The sequence below is a fragment of the Falco punctatus genome (assembly GCF_963210335.1).
Source record: "Falco punctatus genome assembly, chromosome: 7".
Classification (NCBI taxonomy): domain Eukaryota; kingdom Metazoa; phylum Chordata; class Aves; order Falconiformes; family Falconidae; genus Falco; species Falco punctatus.
Window position 1 is genome coordinate 55,598,037 of NC_137587.1, and position 15,215 is coordinate 55,613,251.

A 15,215-nucleotide genomic window follows, 5' to 3' on the forward strand; every position below is an offset into this window, starting at 1 on the left:
GATTCTTTACATTTAATTGATGGGCACAAATGACCCCTAGGTTGAGAAGGTAAACATGAATTAATTATTTTCTTTTATGCAAAGAGGGTGCTTCGTTAAACAGAAAAGGAATCTGACATTTACCAAACACCCATCTGACTTTAAATACTAATATGTTTTGTACTGAACCAATCAGTGCTTATATAACAATAATAGAAAGGTAAGATGAGATTTGATGGTGTTTTGGTTTTCTTTTTGTTCACCTTGGAATTTCATAATTTGCTCATGCCTTAGATTTATATTACCATGTTGGTGTTTGGTATTTCTCTTCTTCTAGTTGGCATGGTTCTATAATCAACTCTAGATTACGCACGCTGCTCCTTTCTGCCCTACTTGAGGTCTCTGATTCCCCAACTTCCATACCAAATGGAAGTGATTCTTTCTTACTGAGCTTTCCCAGCCTTTCATTTACTTTACACTTACTTGATTAAGCCTCTCTGTATGTCTACACTGCCTCCTTCTAATGTCTAGGGTTAATATATTTTTATAGTTCTGGGGGCTAGATGTCCTTCTAAAGTCCTTCCTGGACTTTTGTAGCTTCTTGACTTTCTCTCTCTCTCATCCAGGTACTCATAAAAGTTGTTGCAAGTGGTGACTTCTGCAGTATTTTTGCCCTGAAGTAGTCAAATATAACAAGCTAGGCTCTGAAACAATCTTTATAACTTTATTAAAAGTTTGTAGATCTATGGAGGTTTACATTTTTTCTTCTTTATTTTTTTTAATTCTGTCTTTTAGGATTTGGGATTTTGAGACCTTCTATCTCTCTGAGGATTAGAGATCTAGTTTAAAAGAAAAACAGCTACCCGCAAACTAATCGTCATGCGTGACACAATTTTATTACTTGAGACTTAGGAAAAGCTCACTAAGCACTGTGAGCCAGGCAATAAAACCAGCTGAAGTGGCAATGTTGCCCTCTGGTAACCCTATTCTATCCCATTCGCTAGCTAGCTGCTTCGGCATAAATCTGACCATTTATTTAAATACGGCACCTATGCTTTCACCTTATTTTCTATACAGGACAAAGGAATGAAAAAGTTGAAGAAGCATTCAAGCTTTCACAGTCCCAATGCTCCAGAATTGCACAAGCTATGGAATCAACAATCTTACTCAGACATACATTTATCATCTTCTGATTAACGATGCCAATAAAATACATGTATATTTGTCTGGGGTTAATTTATTAGAAAAGAAAAGATCAGGGTGACTAATCAAGTTCTTTTTCACAGGACCTGGAGGCTCTATAATTTAGAGGAAAATCTTGAGTGCATGTTTTAGCATTTTTATTTCTACAAAGGGTAAGTTAAAGCTAAATTGTTTGTATTTGATTAGAAAACACGTATCATTTATCTTAAGGATCACTTGATGTGAAGGTATTGACAGAAGATTCTGCAGCATGTGTAAGCCTCTCAATTGTACAAAGCCACACTATCAAAATACATTTTGTCCTATTTGATTTTCTGTAATGTCAGACAGAGTGATATCAGAGCAGAATATTATGTTGTGAGTAGATAGTACTGGTTTGAGTTTCAGGGTGGAATCCCCAGTGAAGACCTTCCCCTTCATCTCTGTCTGGTGTATGCCGTGCTTCGCATGAGGGCTGGCAATTGCACAACCCCAGTGAGACCCTTCAACATCTGTAGCCACTTGTATGTCTATATAGTAAGAAACCAGGGATGAGCCAGCTTTGATGTGGGAGGTGAATATCCTGTTAGCATCATCCATCCATCCATATGTATGTGTGTATACATATACACACAGTCCAGTATTTTAACCAGGCAACATACAGGCAAGTATAGCCTCTAATATTAAGAGGTTTATATATGTAGTGAATGCTCTACTAATACCATTGTTATTTTTCAAAACCGATGTCAAACTGATGGATAAGAGGAGCTTGTGTTCATTTTCTTGAAGACTTAAGAGAAACTGTAATATACAACTTAATTTAGGTACTTTGTTGTTTCATTTAAAGAGTAACAAAAGGAATTTTCCATTGTGATATCCTCTTAGGTGAATGTTCTGTAAAGACCTTACACTTCACCAGCAGTCTGGGGGTTTTTATATGTGAACTTTTAAAATATTTATTTTCTGCCACTATTCTGAATGCATTTATTTTGATATTAACATATATGCTAGAACACTCCTATTAATTGTAATTCTGCAAGTTTCTTCATTGTTCTTGTATTTTCTGTTGTTTATTACTATACATTCCTTGGAAATGTATGGTGATTTCTGCAGTTTATAAAGCAGGTCTGGTTTTTTTCTTTCATGAAATAAGGCTGTGTAACACACGATTGTGATCTCAGTTTGAAACTGCAGTGGGTGAAGCAGGGATTATTTCTTGAGGAATGTACCTGTATTCTGATAGAATACAGGTACAGCTTTCAAAATATGACACTTCTGACACACAAAAGAGCAGAAAAAAACCTTTGTTTTTTCACTTATAAAAGCTGCTGAACGATTTTTGTTTTCTATAGTCTGATGTCATCTATCTGCTTACCTAGACTTTAGCATGTTTCCTATTTTCTATGTTAACTGTTAGTTTAGTACTTGAATCTGATTCCATATATTTAAGAAGATAGAAGATAGTGAGGTTCTGCTTTGCCTTGTACCATTACATGTTGCAAAGGAATACAGAATTGAATTTTGGCTTGGCAGCTGAAAATAATTTATCTTCATTTTTGATCATGTAACTTCCCTATGTTGGTGGCTTCAGAAGATGAGTATGATGTTACTGTTATAGTTAGTCATTCTCATTAGGTGAATATTTTTAATTCTGCTTATTAACATGTTTTCAGATGCTTCTTCCCCTTTTAGCTTTCAATTGCCCAGCATAAGAATGAAGATATTTGGTACAAATCAGCTGGTGTGAAAGAATAGCCTTTTTTGCAGCCATTTAAACACACAAGTAGGGGTTGTAGTATGAGCTCCATGTTGTTAGATGAGTATTGATTTTTCTGCTTAAGTAATACAAACTCTTTAAAGTCAAGCTAAAAAATATAATGCAGTCCTGCCACTATGGATTGCTATGTTGTATACCTTACAGTAACTAGCATTCTCTAATGAGGTTTATAAAACTAAGCTGCTGTAAGTTTATAAGAAAAAATATTTTTCTGTTTCCAGTAAGTAACCATTTTAGATGCAACAGTGACATTTAATTTGGAGAAATTACTAGTAATAAATGACAGCAAATTCAGGACACTGTAAAGTTTGAGATGCTGTCTTTTTATGTAGTTTACTAAACCCAAAATAATTTAAAGGATATCAAAATTAGAAAGAAGATTTATGGCTGTGGTTTAGTTTAGCAAACCTTCAGTAATTTCATAAACTATAGCTTGTGTTGTGAATGCTTACATTTGGGTTAGCATCAACTCTAATAACATTTGGACAAAACTTAAGTACTCTAAAAGGTGAAGGTATAACTCAATTCAATAAAAAGGTATCTGGCGGGCTGAAAATTTTCTCCTTTTTTAGGAACAAATTTCGAGAAGCATCACCAGGATTGGTCTGAGCTTTAAATAACAGTAAGTCAAATATTCCATAAAGTAGGAAAGTTTGATCAATAGGCCAGTAGATACAAAGGTAGTTTTACTTCAGTGTTTTGAGTCTGTTCCTTTTCTTCTGAAGAGTAGAAATATAGTAAAGAGTTTATTCTTTGGCTGTTATTGTTTTGTCTTGATTGCAAAAATATGGCTGAATTTAGCACAATTTAGTTAAAATTGGCTTGTCCTGCCTGAACTGAAATGTCACCACCTTGTCTAGAGTTGTAGGTTGACAACTTGCATAAATATACATATACATAAATATATATGTACATTGATGTACAAATATATGGTCTTTTGCAGAAACCTTTGAGTTTTCCTTGATGATATTCTGTGCTTCCTTCTAGCCATGCAGCACTGAACCACCAAGTCCCTGCAACTGAGCAGGGTTTTATAGGTCAGGCCTGGCAGCGCGTTACTATTCACAACTGATTCACGGATGGCACAAGTGTAGTGTGCACAAACAATTGTTTAGTCGCAAAAGATGTTGAAAACAATCCGTGTTATAGTCTGAATTTATGCAAAAATCTTATCCTTCAGCTGAATTTAGAGGACAAAAAAGATAACTTTTACAGTACAAGTTAATGTATAGTATTAGTGGTGTGCAATCTAAATCTGACAATTTACAGCTGACACAAGTCCAAAGGACACAGAATTAATCAGACCTGAACCTCAGGGGATCTGTTTGGTAATGGTGTACTGTTGCTATGAGATTCTCACTTGGCTGCTTTATATGCTCTTTGCAGAAATCTCAGTGACCATACAGTGTGTAAGGTACCAGTTACTCAGGCTTTGAAATGCACTTCACTAAACTGCCCTCAGGTTTTTCAGAATCAATGTCCATTTTAGAGACTCTAAAAGTGACCTGCTCCACAAAATGGTTCTTGGCAGTGCTAACTTTACTGTATGGTTGAGATTTAAAAGTCTTTTTTTCCATTGCTTTGAGTTTAATTACATCCAACTGTCTATTGATTATGGATTGGTTACCTGCACAAATATGAGGGCAGGTATAAATCTAATTACGCTTCAGAGAAAGTTTCCGATTTGAAAACAGAGTCATTTTAAGTAGATGCTAATTATACAGCTACAATTGTGAGACTGGAGGTTGTAATAGGTAAGTTTTTTAGTTCTTTTAAAGGAGACATTAAAGTATGATGAAAAGCTATGAGTCACTTTTCCTTAGCTTTCATTCCCAGTGGCTACACTTCTGATAACACTGGTGTGCAAATATAGGCATGCTAATGTGTGCACAGAAATGAACACAGACCTCAGGCTGAAGTCATGATGAAATACAGAAAATTCAAGTTTGTGGTTCAAGATTTACAAAAGATTTCTGCTTATGGCTACAACCTGGATAATTTTTTCTCCTGAAGTTACAATGAAAGTATGCATAAGAAAAAGCCAAAAATGCTAGTTATTGATAATTTTCTGCCTAAATTCATAATGTTAATCTTCTTTGAGAGGGGGAAAAAGAATCTATTCCTTATATATTAGAGTTTTATAGCAATTTTCTAACTTGTAATACATGAATTATTAACAGAGATCCCCAGTCTTATATGAAAACTGCCTAGGAAATCATTCCTTGAAATTAATCTTGGGGCAAGCTGCAAACCTCATGTTTCATGCTTTTTATACTGCAAGTAACATATTGTACTTCAGAGGTAAAAGCAATTGATTTACAGCTTAGCTACCTAATTAAATCTTCTCTGATTCTCATGAGTGGGAGCAGGGTAATTCTTTATAGATCAGCAAATCATATTCCTTCCCAAAGATATTAAGTGGCAGACAGGCCATTTTTACAAATGCTCATTACATGCAAAAGAAAACTAGTAAAGTTACTATTATGCAAAAATCTGCAGCTTCTAGAATGAGGAAAAAATATTCAGCTTGGAATATAATGCACATTAGACATATAAAACCATTCCTGTATGTACTGTAGAGGTATAAAAACACTGTCCTAGACTGATTAAAAAAAAAGGTAAGGAGTAGCTTCTTTTTGGAAACAGACGGAATCTTTGCCTGAAAGTATAACCATGAACTCTTGCCCTCTTATTGAAACCATGGAAAGTCCTCTTCTGAAATACACTATTAATGAATGGTATAGAAGGGGACTCAGCATTTCAGTTTTTTTGCTGAGATACGCCAAAATTAGAGCTGCAAAAAGTGGCTTCGGTGTTGCTGACATCCAGATTCAAAAAACACCTAATATCATATCCTTGCATGTTCTCTGTCTTGGTTTGCTTTTGGGTAGGTATCAAAATCTTGAATTTTGGTAAGTGGGCATAAAAACTGATGTGACATTTTCAGCATGATGGTTTTGAGTCTGAATACAGGGAAAATAATGCTGTATTTTAGCCTACAGAAACCTTCTATTCTTTTTGAATCCATCGATGACTTGCTAAAAGTGTGGGTTCTGTAATGGGGAATCAATGTGCTACATTAAGGACGTGTTGCTCACAATTTATTGTTCTTAATCACAGAAGAAAACCTTAATGTATATAGGTCATGCTTTTTACAGTTATTTGTGATTAGTAATTAATATTCTCCATCTCTGAAAGTATCTAGAGCTGCCAATGTACTTAACAAATTTACTGTTTCTGCAGTTATAATAGATCCTCTGGTATGGCTTCTACAACCCTGTCTGTGTTGGAGTGCTCCCATAAATAACCCTGATACTCAGCGTTCAGATAGAGCTATGGGACCTATTCTTCCTGTAAAGTGACAAGCTGATAAATGCACTTCCCTCAGGTAAGCTCCCATGATTGACAACAGCAGTTGATATGGGATAACATCACATGGGCAAGTTTGTGACAATAAACTCTAAAATACCACAGTGTTGGGAGAGCATGACTGGCAACCAACCATTTAAAACATTTAAAATATAATTTGACATAATTATATCTCTTTTACAGATCACTTACTTTGAGATGTCTGAGTGTGTATAAACTTCTTTATCAAAGCGTCTGTAGTTTGTGTGTAAAGGCTAAGAGCATATCTCAGGGACTGTAGGTCTGGGCTCTTTTCCAGGAAATTCTTTTTCAACCCGCTTCCTCCAGCATGGAAGTATTGCTAAGACGAAAAAAAATATTGTCATTCAGAGAGGCACATTATCTGAAAGGCCTCAGTTACAAACATACAATTTTAAGTAAAATTCTTGCACAAACTTTAAAAAAATATCACCTGGCATGTATAGCTAGATTTATGATTATAGCAGGTGACATAACTGTCAGCGTCTACTACACAGCTTCTTTCCAAAGGTAAAAATTTAAGCCTTTTGGGAGAAAAAAATATGCAAAATTTTCATTTTGGTCTTCATGATCTCAAGTATTTATATATCAAAACTGGATATATGTGTATTTGCAGGGTTCTTTTAGGTTGTGGAGAGTGGAATCTGTTTTAATTCTACCTAACAAAAATTTCTCTAAAATCAAGGCATGGTTAACAGCACAAGATATATATATATATATATATATATATATATATAGGCTAAACAAATTTTAAACCAATGCTTTGTTTAAGCATTTTGCAATCTATATTTCAGTTCTAGGTCTCAAAATCAATGTACAAAGCTCCCAGTGGCTAATTAGTAAAAGCAAACAATGTTTTTCAGGAAAACACTGTGACTACTTGATGACATGAAATACTAGTCCACTCAATACAGGGTGTGTTGGGAACTGTTAAGTAGAATCTAATCTCCCTACATTTTTGGAGTGTTGCCAAAGGAATATATGTAATATATACATTTCAGTCATATATACAAAATACTTGATCTCAAGCATATCTGTGACAAAGCAGACCTGCAGTCCACACATGTCCATTGCATGTTAGTCTACATATTTCACCTTCTGATTCTTGAGATTTTTGCAGGAGATGGAACAGAAATGTATTTTTCATAACAAAGTCATTATTTACATTTCTGTGTTGATGGCTACTGATCATTAAGGGGAAAAATAACAGTAGGAGCTAAACAAAGTATCTGAAGTAACCAGGCTGAAAATTTTTACATTGTTTTAATCCTGTGTGGGCAGTTAGTTTTCAGATTAAGAGGATCCAACTTAATTACCTTTATCTTTTCATCATTGCATACTTATGTTAAATCTGTAACTTTCCAAGTGAATTATTTCATACTATATGTTTCCAAAAATCTCTCTTAATTGTTTGAAAGTATATTCATGATTTCACCCATGAACTTAATCAATTTATAAGTAAGTGCTAAAATCTGCTAATATTTCCTGCTATTGTGAAAACTACTACATTTTTTTTTTTAGTTGTGTCTTGCAATAAAATATCTGCAGCAGGAGCTGCAAAGGACTAAAAGCTCCATGAAAGATAACAGGCATGTAAAGGAACAAGGACAGCCGACCCTAATATTCCTGAGTTTTTATGGTTTTTTGCTTTTGCCCATAAATGGTAAGTTTTGCATGCAAAACCACTAATAGGAACATATTCTTGTATGGAATAAAATGCAGAAAAATAATGAATAAACAGAGTATTACAGATTCAGTTGGACACCTAATACCCTGTTCTTTGGAGATGTAAACCTTAAAATAGTTCACTTGCAACTCATGCTCCAGGCTGAGGGGCTTCAAGGTTTATAGGTGACAAAAAGAGTCTTGAAAGTCACTGACATAGGCAAGGTACAGATACAAGTGCATGATGTCAAATATGTGGAAATCAATGCTGTAGCCACTGCAGTCCCAGCCAAAACTTGACAAATGCCACACAAGTCATATTGGGTGGTAGTTTCATTTCGTAGAGTGCCTCTGGGTTTATAGTGCTTGCAAAGACAAAAATGGAAACTAAAACAATATTATTAATATTATTATGAATACGATCAATGAATTATCTCTAGGCTGAGATAATGATATAACTCAGTTTGACGTAACTGAGGCCAGAAGGACATTTCTTCTAACAGTAAATAGCAAATTAAGCTAAAAATAATAATATAAATTGCTAAGGTTCTTTTTACATTGTAGAAAGACCGATGATATGCTATATACACTTAAGATGAAAGTTTATTCCTTTATGTTCTTCAAAACATTAATAACACCATCACCTCTTAAATTCCAAGTTGCTTAGTGAATTAATTTTGGTACTAAAAATAGATCAATAAAAGGGAAAACAAAAAAAGACTGCAAGCACAGAGGTACTCCTCCACACAATCCCTTCCTTTTTACAATAATCAATTACTTAATATTTTAACAGATACCACATACCATTTTTACCATTCTTCTTATTTGGGCCACCATTTTTTGTTGTTGTTGTTTTTGAACCATATTTATGTAGCATTACCAAAAAATTGTAGATTTTTATCATTAAACTTACGAACTGCATTCCTAAAACAACATAGCAGCCTTTTTTCTTGAGTTAACTCACAAGGTTTGTCTTTGTTCACTTTCTAATAGTGTAAGACCAATTTCTGCATGATCAAGGCTATTTGCTTAGTGTTTTGGAAAAAAAGATTTTGCCATATCATGTACTAAGCACAGTAAGCAGGTTATAATGTCATGTGATTGCCTTACAATGTTTTTCAGACAGCCTTATCTTGCTCTGTTTATGAATGTAGTGCACAGAGATAAGGATATGGAATTAAAAGAGGATTTTCCCTATTTTTATCATTCTCCAATTCTAGACTTTTGGTTAGTAATGTCTATTTAATATCTGCCTATGACTCTTAAGAGTTTAAGCACTGGAAATTCAGGCAAGGTTAGAATTTACATTTTCCCCTACTTTTATTTATTTAGAACAAACGCTTCGAAAGGAAAATAATTAGATTCACATACTGAACTGAGGACTCCACAGGGCTTAATTTGGGAGCACGTATTATTTCAGCATTTTACTCCATTTCTGTTTCCACAAAATATCCCCAAATATTATTTTTATTTCTGAAAGAAATGCCAATTCCACTGCAAATACAAAAAATGGCAAGTGGGTGTCTTCTCTGATACTTTGTTCTTGTCTTTTGAGACACTATTTTGTTGCATAAGACTTGATCACGAATGTGTCCTCTTTTTATATCTTCAATTTTATACTTAAGTAGCTGCCTCCTTACCTTCCTGATGTGCTGTTTCTTCAGCAGCAGACATGAAAATATGCTGTAATTCTATAAATTGATTGCTTTCAAGTTATTTACACCAAATAAAGATCCAGGCCAATGTGAAAAAGACTGATTAGTACATTAAATAATATCCCTTAATGGCTTCTTTTGACTTCAGAAACCCAGTCTGTGGAGACTGTATCAAAGTCTCCAGTTTAGTATAAAAAAACCACCCCAAAACAAAAAAACAATACCAAAAAGGAGTTGGTTAATCTCTGTACTTCTACATTTAGGATCATAATGCAATAACCATAAAATAAGTGGAAATGAAAACAAAGTTTTCAGAACATTTCATCTGGCCTGTGGCCTGATCCTTTCATCCTCCCAGACAGGTCAAATCCTAGAGTTACTTTATCAATTACCAATAAATTTATTTGTATTTCTAGTAAGGAGATTAGCACCAGGTAACGTTGGATGGATTGTCTCTAATATGGGTCCTTTAGAAATCTAATGTAAAACTTTTATTGCAATGCTAAGATTTTTCGAAAGTAGTTTTATGCATTACCAATATCTATATTAATAAGGAGCTGGTAATGCATAAAATGAATTTTTCAGAAGTGGTTTTAATAAGTGTGTGACTAATATGATTTTTTGTTTGCACTGAAAAGGGACCAATGTGTAGAATAATTAAAGAGCAATTTTAAATTAATCAGATTATTTAAGAGTGACAGTAAATTCGGTGGTGAATTCCAAACTAAAAAGCTGATAAATTCAACATTGAATTTAAAATAGTGCACAGTAATGCCTGGCATTAAAAGCCCCATTTTCTGGTGTGCTATAGAAAATGTGTCACATGTTTGTGGGAATGTGCATCTAGAAAAAAACATGCTTCTTAGGCTGTCTCCTCTGTGGGAGAAAAAGAGGCTGTGCTGCAACATAGTAAGGGTTTTAGCCCAGGTGCTTCAGCTACACTAACTCTAAAGGAACAAAAGAATCATGAACTTTGGCTACCAATTCCTTTAAGGGAACATGTTCTGTCTACACCTAGTAGAATAGTTTTCCTAACTTCTCTGCAATCAGACTGTTAGACATTTGCTTTCAAGTCAATACAAGTAGCTCAGGATCAAATGGTTCTTGACATATTAAAGGGATCCTTATTATTCTAAGGGACCATTCTATATTAGAATCTGTTTATGTCAACCATACTCTTGGTTATTCCAGCACAGAACAGAAAACTACATAAAGCTGTACCTTTATAGTAGCTAGTGCTACTTCCATTATTGCACATTGCCTCAGGGTCAGGCTTCTGGCTTCCTCTCGAATCACATGGTCCTGCAAAGCAAGTCAACAATGCACGTGATTTTGAAAGACAGACAGTATTGTGGCCTGTCTATTCTTGGAAAAACAAATAAAGCCCAAAACCTCCAAATGCTCCCCAAGTCCCTGTGATTAATAGGAATTAATTCAAATTCAGACTTCTTTTACAACAAATTATAACCTAAAGCAATCATGTTGTTTTCTGAAAACAGACTGGAGAGAAAAAGAACCAAAGTTTAACACTAAGCATCTGTGTAGCATTATTTCTTTCCTTAGGACGTATTAATTCTCTGTTCTGGGGTGCAGAGAAAAAAATAAATTTTAAGCTTAAATAATTATATTAGAATGATACTGAATTAATTTTATTAATAAACCTGAGAGTTTAAGGACTATTTGTTAATGCTGCACATTACAAAAAAAAAAAGGGGGGGGGTGTATTAGAACATAAGTTAGTCAAAAAGTGATTGTACTCCTGTCAAATCTTTGTCTAAAATAAGCATCCTGTGATTTATTTAAGCAACATTTTAACTCCTCTAGCAAAAGGAGCAATTCATAGAAGCATGAATTACCACATTTCTGCCCAAATCTGAAACCCTAATGGCAAAATTGATTGGCAAACAACTGACATCAGTATCAGGCGCCTGAGCTCTCCAACAAGTGTATTATAGACTTCTGTAATGTAGTGCTGATGAGTTTACTCTAGAGGTACATGCTATGTTTCAATGCACACCATAAATAATACGCAGAAAAAAATGACTAGTATTCTCACCCTAGAGTTTTTTTCAGAACCAGTTGCAGAAGGCAACACAAAGATGTCATAATTTTTTTTTTTTATGTTCAATGCTTATAAGGCCTAATTGTGCAATATGGGAATGATATCTTCTTGATCCATCTAGTGATCACTTTACCATACAACCATGCAGTCTTTTATCCTGAATTTGGTTTTGATGAGACTGTAAAATCATTACTCACCTTTGAATACTTACTGCCATATTAATTTTTACTATAGTAAATAAGCACGAGGCTTGGCCTCACAGTCACTAAAATTTCTTCTTTTTTTATTTATCATTAGAAGAAGTCATTCACAGCTTCATTTGGCTCCATTACCTTGAGTTTTGAGAGTTGTCCAAGATCTTTGGCTGCACTGAATATCATCTGGGGCCCCTGTAATCACATTGAAAATTCAGGAAACAGACTCACTATATAGCATGTTTGCTTTTTATGTCAACATGATCTTATTTTCTGCTAGGACACTAGCCAAAGTCACTGTTTTGCAAAGCAAAATGAAAATTTCAATTACACATAAGAGATATTTTCATTCAGTTGATAAGACCAAGTATTTCAATGCCTGCGGCATGATTCCCTCCAGTACCCCATACTTGATACACATATTGCGTAGCAGTTGACAGTGGATTCGTGTGCTCCTGTCTGCTCTCTCATTTTGTATTTAATACTTTTAAGCTGATGCTGTGATTATTCTTATACAGTGTGTCAATGAGATTGTTTTGTCCCTAATCACAGCTCTCAGGTGCTATGAGAATGTAAATAACCATAGTGCGAAGTGAGCAACCCTGAGGAACCTGTTTACAGTGAAAACTCAGTTGAGTAACACACAGCATAACGGCGTGCTGGTAAGCCAAAGCCAAAGTTTTAAAGAAAAGATACCAAAGTATTATGAAGTTACACCAATATTTTACAATAGCCAAATCCTGACATCATACCAAAGGCCAACACCTACAGGTTTGTCTTGGACAAACAGAATCCTGTTATAATACCATGCTTACATTTTTAATCAGAATTACTCCAAGAAATATTACTAGTGCAGTTACTTGGCAGTTCAGCAAGGCAGAGTTCTGAATATCTGGATTTCAGAAAAAATAAAATTTGAATTTTACATACTTACATAACTTACATAACACAATACAGAATATTTTTTCATTAGTCTTTCTGTTCCAAAAGGTTTCAGTTTCCAGAAATAACTTTGCTTCTGTATGATTGAATTGCAAAAGATGTAATATGGAACTGCAGCTTAAATATTCATTATTTATTAGTAGTGAGAATGGCAAGATAAATATGAAAAGTAAAAAATAAACCCTGCTTCTGAATGTCTATGCCTCTTACCCTCGGAAAGAAGGTAATACTCAAGGCTACAAAAGGGAAACATCTCTTTTACAGTATTCTACTTTTTCTTGATTTTGTTTAATTGTTCAATGGTAAATAGAAGTAGCAAAACAAATGCAACAAGCTATACACCTTTCACCATACCTGCCAACTGTTTTTCGTGGTCCTTAGTCATTACAGATTATATTTTTAAGATATTGTATCATCTTCTACCATAAAAATGGTGAACAAAATATGAAAAAAATATGCTGTGGACAATTTTCTAGTCAGAGGCTCATATTTCTTAAGTGGGTGTGGAGAAGTCAGGATCATTTCAGGTTTATGAAGAACGGGGCAAAGCACTTTAGAAATCCCAGCTGTTGCCATTTGAAATTATCTTAAAGAGCCTTGAACGATAGGTGCAGCCTCTGCCTTTAACCAGTAACTGGCTGACAAACAGAAGCCTTCTTACCTTTAGCTACTAACTAATCTAACATCCATCCAGAAGACTAGGTGAGGGGGAAGGAGGGCTCCTTGCCTCTGCTTCTTCACCACCCTTTGCGTTCTGCCTGAAATGTGAAAGTTTTGCACTCCCATAACTCAATGAAGTACAAACTTGCTAAACTAATGACTGGAATAACCTTTTTTGAAATGGGCTATAAGATCAGTGTCAGCTTATTGCTTGGTGTGATTTCTGAGCATCAGTAAGGACAACAGAGGTGCCTGCAGATTCAAGCAGATGAACTGAAATCTCTGTTCAGCTGGTGGTCAAAGGTTATTTTCACTATGGTTGAAAGACTAAAATATTGTTAGTATTTTTAAAATAAAATTCTACATTCAAACTCTTGAGGGGAAAGGTTTGAAAAAAATGTTTTACTGTCTTAACTAACTGAGACATATTGTGCTATTTTCCAAGCGGGATTACTAACTCTTTGACAGATAATTCTGTATTCTTGGCAACCAATTACAAAAAATCAACAGACCCCCCCCCTTAACTCTGAAACATGATGTTCCATGAATCGATGTAAAACCTGATCCTGCATAAAGCTAACAGAACGCTCATGATACCTGATGGGAAATGCAGTTACCCAATTTAAATGCAGATAAAATTTGCACCAAAATGTTTGAGAATTAAATTAAAAATCTTGGAAACATAAATTTGACACAGTCACTCATTGAAAGAGAGTCTGTTTCTAATTAAGCATTGTAAACAGAAGCATTATAGTAAATAAGAATGAATTCAGTGAATGGAGTCCTGGCTATGATTTTGTGATTAGCTCTACTCTAGAATTTTTAATATCTCAGGTTATGTCACTACTACCGTAGCACCATTTATACATGTTCTATTAGATTTCCTCTTGCTTCTCCAGCAATATTCTTTCATGTATCTTTAATATATTATAATATGATTTAATGATAATGTCTTTAACATATGGATACTGATGAATAGATTTTTAGCAGTTTAACTGATATAATAGCATGTATATAGTAAAGTCGCCTGAAGGCACACTACGGCAACGTCATGATTAACTTGTCATAAAGTTGCTGAATTTATTCTAGGCAAGATTGAAAATGAGAGGAATTAACGTTTATGTTACCCCAATAGCTCAAAAAAGCAAAAAGCAATTAAAAAAAGGCACTCCAAGCCAGACTTTTTCTTTCATCCTTAGAATCAGGCTTTATGGGTGCCCTCAGCTCTGTCACCACTCAGAGCTCATGTCAGGCAATCACCCACACTGGTCTTGTGTGCAGCAGCACTACTTTCTGTGTTAACTTACAGTTTCATTCCCTCTTATTGTCAGGCTGTAAATGCAGTCCTGCCCGAAAAGGAACCCTATCAAGCCTGCTATTAAAATACCCCCAAACTTTAGAGCTAAAATTGGATTGGCTTGAGCTTCCTGGTGTTAAGTGCTGTCTCAAGATAAGGAATGGCACAGCAAGCAGAACTAGAAAATGGGATAGGGCATTTTCCTGGCTTTCTGGCAGCTGCAAAAATGGAAGCAATTGAATTTCTGGTGCAACCGGGAAAGGCGAGGAACACTCTTGCTGTTACTGCGCATGATGAAGTCAAGACAAATCAAACTTAAAAGCTCTTATATGAAAGCACATACAAAGTGCTTTACAAATTCACTACTTTTATGCTGCAGTCATAAAAACTGCTCCGAGTTGGGGCAGGCAGTGTA

General features: G+C 34.9%; 1 protein-coding gene across 7 annotated transcripts in view; it reads right to left on the bottom strand.

Moving 5' to 3' along the window:
• Positions 1 to 15,215, bottom strand: part of UNC13C (unc-13 homolog C) — a 257,718-nt gene that overhangs the window by 18,316 nt on the left and 224,187 nt on the right. For all 7 annotated transcript variants that reach the window (XM_080396569.1, XM_080396568.1, XM_080396566.1 and 4 more), the window contains 3 exons: positions 12,040 to 12,096; positions 10,867 to 10,947; positions 6,500 to 6,647 (listed from right to left, as the gene is read on the bottom strand). In XM_080396569.1, coding sequence (XP_080252695.1) covers positions 6,500 to 6,647; positions 10,867 to 10,947; positions 12,040 to 12,096 — 286 coding nt within the window. The remainder of the gene's footprint in view (positions 1 to 6,499; positions 6,648 to 10,866; positions 10,948 to 12,039; positions 12,097 to 15,215) is intronic.